The 6709-nt window shown below is 47.5% G+C and overlaps 1 protein-coding gene across 1 annotated transcript in view; it reads left to right on the plus strand.

The window, feature by feature from the left end:
* The first annotated feature begins 2112 nt into the window (after positions 1 to 2112).
* The window catches only part of B3gat3 (beta-1,3-glucuronyltransferase 3), a 7812-nt gene continuing 3215 nt past the window's right edge, over positions 2113 to 6709 (plus strand). The window contains exons 1-2 of the mRNA XM_008837529.2: positions 2113 to 2275; positions 3369 to 3543. Of these exons, the coding sequence (XP_008835751.1) occupies positions 2194 to 2275; positions 3369 to 3543 (257 nt within the window). The 5' untranslated portion in view covers positions 2113 to 2193. The remainder of the gene's footprint in view (positions 2276 to 3368; positions 3544 to 6709) is intronic.

Below are 6709 nucleotides of genomic sequence, written 5' to 3' on the forward strand. Positions count from 1 at the left end.
CAATACACATATATACGTATTTTTTTAAAAAAGATTATAAAAAACTGGTTGTGGTGGCATGGAATCCCAGTGCTGGGGGGGTAGAGACAGGTGCATCCCTGGGACTCACTGGCCAGCGAGCCTAACTTGGTGAGTCTCAGCCAGTGTGAGACCCTGTCTCAACAAAGAATGGTACCTGAGGAACAGCACCCAAGATTGACCAATGGCTTCCACACACATACACCAGTTGTCCTTTGAATTTCACACACACCCAAAGAGCCCAGCAAGACCCCTAGATTTTTTTTTTTTTGGTCTTTTTGAGACCACTGTAGCTCCAGCTGTCCTGGAACTCACTATGTAGACCAGGCTGGCCTTGAACTCACAGAGATCTGCCTGCCTCTGCCTCCCGAGTGCTGGGATTAAAGGTGTGTGACCCCTAGATTTTAAAGTAGGCTTAGTAAATGGAGATCAGAGCTTATGAGCTCTTGAATGAAAACAGCTACATCATCACTGTTCTTCAAAAGGCTGTTTCTTCTCTTTGTACTGGAGGACACAGGTTTACTTCCCAGAACCCACATGGCAGTTAACCACCTCCTCCTTAACTGCAGTTCTATGGGATACAACCTCTTCGCAACACAGCTGTATCTGCATACATACAGGAACAATACTCATAAGGTGTTTTTTTGTTTTGTTTTGTTTTTTGTCTTTTTGAAGCAGGGTCTCCCTGTAGCCCCAGCTGTCCTGTAACTCACTATGTAGACCAGGCTGGCCTTGAACTCACAGAGATCTGCCTGCCTCTGCCTCCCAAGTGCTGGGACTACAGGCGTCCAGCACCACACCCGGCTTGTCTTTTTGTTTTTTAAAGACTGTTTCTCTTTAAGAGCACTTTTATTCTTTTGAGACAAGGTCTTGATCCATAGCTCAGGTTAGCTTTGAAGACCTAAATACTTCCCCAGTATCCTAAGTGCTGGAATTACAGATGTGCATCACCATCCAAGTTATGCAATCTAGTGATAGAATCCAGGGCTTCGTGCACGCTAGGCAAGCACCCTGCATGCTAGACTAAATAGGTAAAATTCTTATGTATCAGGTAATTATTGTCTCAGGTTGTTATGGTGGCATAAAATGTTTTCTGGAGGTAGCCTATAGACTTGGTAACTTTTTACCCATAGTCACAGACTGAAAAGAAGTGGGCCAGGGGCTGGAGAGATGGCTCAGCAGTTAAGAACACTGGCTGTTCTTGCACAACACCCGAGTTCGAATCCCAGCACCCACAGCTAACAACTGTCCGTTACTCAAGTCCCAGGGGATCCAACAGCTTCTTCCGACCTCTGAGGGCACCGCACAACATGGGGGCACTTACCTACATGCAGGCAATACACGCATACGCATAAAATAAAAGTAATAAATAAAGTAATAAAAAAGAAGTGGGCCAAAAGAAACAGATGTTGAGACTGGAAGCTCTAGACGGAACATGAAAAACTGCCCTATGGCGATGACATAATCTTGGTTAACTTTAATTTTTTATAAAACAGAGGAGGACTGATTATATATAGATGGCTCAGCAGGAAAAGTTCTGAGCCTGGTGCCCCGAGTTGGATCCTCAGAACCCACACTGGAGATAACTCCCCAAAGTCCGATGACTCCCATGAGCAACGCTTGCTTTCTCACAAATTTATAAATAAATGCAAAATGGGAATAATTCCATCTAAAATGGTCAGTGATTAAAAGAGAGATGCTCACAGAACTGGACCGGCATCTGGTCGGCGCTAGACTTCATTCATTCATCTAACAAGAACTGAGGAACTATTACCGTGAGAAGCCACTAGTGCGTGCCGAGGCTAAAGGTGGGATCTGTACCCAATTCCGTGTTCCCTGGGCGGATCCCGGGGTAGATCCCACGTGTTCCCGAGCACAGGTTCTGACTACCAGCCCTGCGCGCTAAACTAGCAGGATATGGCGTCACCGCCGGGTACTTACCCTGCCTGGCGGCGGGACCGGAAGTGAGCTCTGGGAAGCGGGTTGTCCCCGGCTGACCGGAAGCCGGCCCGGGAGACGCTGCCAGCTCCAGCTCCGCTGAGCCAGTCCCGCGGCGCGAGGAGGGCGGGACTAGGGGCGGGACTCGGGGCGGGGCCTGCGGGCTGGCGGGAGGGGCGGGGCGACCCGGTTACCGCGGGACCCCCCCCCCCTTCCCCTGCCCCCGGCGGCGCGGTCATGAAGCTGAAGCTGAAGAACGTGTTCCTCGCCTACTTTCTGGTGTCGATCGCAGGCCTCCTCTACGCGCTGGTGCAGCTCGGTGAGCGGGGTGGGGCGGGGTCGCTGGGCGCCGTGCACCCAGCGCTGGGGGCGAACCTTACTGACACCTGCATCCCGCGCTGGGGGCGAACCCCACTGATACCTGCACACCCGCACGGCCCTTCAGGCCTTTCCTGACCCCCTTCGCTAAAGTAACCCTTGTTACTCCGGATTCTCTAATTTTCTATTTCCTTATGGCCCACGTCATTGTCGTTTTATTAGCTTCCTCCACTAAAGCAAAAACGCATTAGCAGTAGGGGCTGTTTTTTGTTTTGTTTTTTTTTTCTTTGATGTGTCTTTATGCAGTGTTTCCCAGGAATATTCAATAAATGCTTATCCAAAGATGGAATCAGTGAATTTACTGACAAGTGTGTGATCACACAGCCACGGAGCAGATTGAATTCGTTCTCTTATATAGGGATTTAGGGGTAGTGTCATTGCATGAATATTTCAGACTTAGCTGTCAAAGGACATGGACTTACTTCTTATGAGTCTAGAAGGTAAAATTACCAGAAGGTAGAAAGGTTGGAAACAGGTAACAGCCCAATATCCGAATTAAAATTGTAACAGGACTGTGGGCGTAGCACAGTGGTGGAGCACAAGCACGTGCAAGGCTCACCTTTTGGTCCTCAGCAATGCCAAAATTAAAAAATGACAGATGGAATTGGTTAAAGATGGAGAGAGCTGAGTGTAGTGGCCTACCGCTTGGGAAACACATGCAAGAGGATAACGGGTCTGAGGAGAGCCTGGGCGTGGTGGCGCACGCCCTTAATCCCAGCTCTCTCGGGAGGCAGAGGCAGGCGCATCTTTGTGAGTTCGAGGCCAGCCTGGTCTATATAGTGAGTTCCAGGACAGCTGGGGCTGCAGGGAGACCCTGTCTCAAAAAGACAAAAAAAAAAAGGAGAAAGGAACAAAAATGTTGGACTGTGCCTGCTAACTGAAGTGAATTCCCCACCCCCGTGCTAAAACGAAGTTATAGGGAGGCGTACCTTGACTAGGAATTAAAAAGACTTTTGTCCTGGGTTGCTGAACTACTTACTGTCTGTGGTTCTTTGCCTCAACTCCCTTTCGGTGTTGGCGCTTCCCTGGACCAGGCCAGCCGTGTGATTGCCTTCCACCCCTGCGGGCAGCAGCTGAGCAGCTCCGACTGAAGGATCTGAGGATTTCCCAGCTGCAAGCAGATCTCCACCGCCCACCCCCTGCCCCAGCCCAGCCCCCTGAACCCGAAGCCCTGCCTACTATCTATGTCATTACCCCCACTTATGCCAGGTATGGGCTCTGGTGCACTCAAGAGGGCTGCACTGATACAGAATATGGGTTTATGATGAATTCGGGGAGGCACTGAACTATATGGGATGTTCCTTAAACTAGAGTTTGCCAAATGTCATGATAATGGATCTCTATCTTTAATTAGATTTGGTAGTTTTGTTTTGTTTTGGGTCTTTTTGAGTCCAACAAAGAGCTTCCACTGTGCTAGCTAACTGAAGTGAATCATCCATTTACCGCCCCCCCAACTTGCAATGTAGACCAGGCTGGCCTTGAACTCACAGAGATCCGCCTGCCTCTGCCTCTCCAGCACTGGGATTAAAGGCGTGGGTGACCACCACATTGGGTTTTTTTTTTTTATTGTTGTTGTTTTTGTGACAGGGTCTCCCTGTAGCCCCAGCTGTCCTGGAACTCACTAAGTAGATCAGGCTGGCCTTGAAGTCACAGAGATCTGCCTGCCTCTGCCTCCCCAGTGCTGGGATCAAAGGCGTGTGCCACCACAACTGGCTGTTTTTTATTTTTTTTAAAAAAAATTATAGCCAGGCGTGGTAGCTAGCCCACGCCTTTTATCCCAGCATTCGGGAGGCAGAGGCAGGCAGATCTTTGTGAGTTCAAGGCCAGCCTGGTCTACATAGTGAGTTCCAGGACAGCTGGGACTACAGAGAGACCCTGTCTCAAAAAGACCAAAGGAAAAAAAAATTATTACTTTTATTTCATGAGTGTATTGCCTGTAGGTATTTAAGTGCACCGGTGTGGTACAGTGCCCCACAGAGGGTGTTGATACCCTGGAACTCAAGTTTCTGAGCAGCCAGCCAGCCCCAATTTTTTTTTTCTTTTTTAAGACAAGGTCTTATTATGCAGTACTGGCTGGCCTAGAACTCCCTATGAAGACCAGGGTAGTGTGGTCTGGAACTCACAGAGATCTGCCTGCCTCTTCCTCCCAAGTGCTGGGATTAAAGGCCTGTGTCATGGTGCTTAGCTACTCAGATTCGTGGAAAAATGTTGCATTTCTGTTAAAAAAAAAAAAAAAAAGTAGATTATAACATTTGTGTTAAATTTTAAGGTAGGACAATAAAATTTCAAAAAAGAAGTTGAGTTTACCAATGAATTAACTCTGCTTAGGACTCTTGGTGAGAAAATCTATAATACCCTGATTAGAGCCTGGCATAGTGGCTTAAGAGGCAGAGGACTGATTTGCTTGAGGCCAGCCTGGATTTGTGTGAGACCCTGTCTCAAACAAAACAAAACCCTGATTAACTTAAAAGTACAGAGCCAAGCATGTAGCTCAGGGGAACAGTGTTTGCTTAGCATGTAGTAGACCCTGAGAATGACTCCCAGCATGGCAAAAAGGGGAGGGAAGGGAGGCAGAAAGGGGCAGGATAGTCAGACAGCTTCTAGAAATGTTTTCATGAGCTGTTAATTACATTGTGCTGCTTTTCAGCAGGCACTGTGCTAGGCATTTGACTTTGGACTACACATTGAGTTCCAGGCCAGCTAGGGCTTCAGGGATACCCTGTCTCAAAAAGACAAAAAAAAAAAAAAAAAAAAAAAAAAAAAAAAAAAAATTGCTTCAATACTGAAAAAAACAATTTGGCAGTGTAGCTTTGGATCTTCCAAAACGGCTTCTTAATGTCCTCCCTTGTCCCTGGATGACTGATCTGTCTAGTCAGAGGCAACAGGGAGACTCACATACACTTACACATATTACCAACCCCATGAGCAGCAGACTGATAGGAAACCCACAAGAGGCAAGCCATGCTTTCCAGTGCTCTCTCTAAGATCCAATAATTTCCTCATTTGGAGAATGGCCAAAGATTTCCTTAAAATTCCTCTCTAGAAGCACACCACAGGAAGAAAAACCGGGCCCACTGATGCTTTATTTTTATTCTAATTTTTGTTTTGTGTTTTTAAAAAATTATTTTTTATTTTATGTGTATGAGTGTATTGCTTGCATGTATGTAAATGCACCCATGTCTTGCAGTGCCCGAGGCCATAAGTGTGTGTTGGATCCTCTGGAACTGGAGTTAGGGATAGTGGTTAGTCACCATGTAGATGCTGAGAATCAAACTCCAGTCCTCAGCTAGAGCAGCTAGTACTCTTAACCAGGGAGCCATCTCTCCAGCCCCATTGTGGTGGTGGGTTTTTTTGTTTGTTTGTTTGTTTGTTTTTTTAAAATATTTTAAGACAGGCTCTCATTCCCATCCACCATGTCCAAGCTGGAAGCTGACCTCAAGTTTAAGATGATCCTCCTGCTTCAGTCTCCCCAGCAGGATTATAGGGAGAAACCACCACATTAGGTTCTGGTAATGAGTTTGTGTGTTTGTTTGTTTGTTGAGACAGGGTATCCCTATAGCCCTAGCTGGCCTGGAACTTTCTATGGAGACCAGCCTGGTCTCCGTCTCCCAAGTACAGGGGTTAAAGGCTTGTGTCACTATGCCGAGCCTTTTTTTAACATCTATTTTAAAAATGTTTTTATTAGCTGGGTGTAGTGGCACACACCTTAATTTCCAGCACTTGGGAGGCAGATGCAGGCGGATCTCTGTGAGTTGCAGGCCAGCTGGGGCTACAGGAGACCCTGTCTCAAAAAAGGCCCCCCCCCAAAAGTTTTTCTTTATGTGTGTGTGTCTGTGTACATGCATACAGATATTTGTGGAGGGCAGAAGAGGATGTCAGATCTCCTGGAGCAGCAGATATAGGCAATTGTGAGCTGTTTGGTATGGGTGCTAAGAACCAAACTATGGTCCTATGGAAGGGCAACAAACCCTTTTAACTGCTGAGCCATCTCTCTAGCCCCCTCTACTAATGTTTTAAAAACTCATTATGGGGACTGGAGAGATGGCTCAGCGGTTAAGAGCACTGACTGCTCTTGTAGAGGACTGGGGTTCGAGTCCCAGCACCCACATGGCCAGCAATGAACCATCCTTAACTCCAGTTCTGGGGGAATCCAAAGCCCTCTTCTGACCTCCGCGGCATTGCACGACATGGGTGCACTCACATGCATGCAAGCAATACACTCCTACACGTAAAATAAAGGCGTGGTGGCGCACGCCTTTAATCCCAGCACTTCGGAGGCAGAGGCAGGCGGATCTTTGTGAGTTCGAGGCCAGCCTGGTCTACCTGGTGAGTTCCAGGACAGCTGAGGCTACAAGGAGACCCTGTCTCAAAAAAG

This window comes from Nannospalax galili, unplaced genomic scaffold (genome assembly GCF_000622305.1).
Source record: "Nannospalax galili isolate Female #2095 unplaced genomic scaffold, S.galili_v1.0 scaffold818, whole genome shotgun sequence".
Taxonomy (NCBI): Eukaryota; Metazoa; Chordata; class Mammalia; order Rodentia; family Spalacidae; genus Nannospalax; species Nannospalax galili.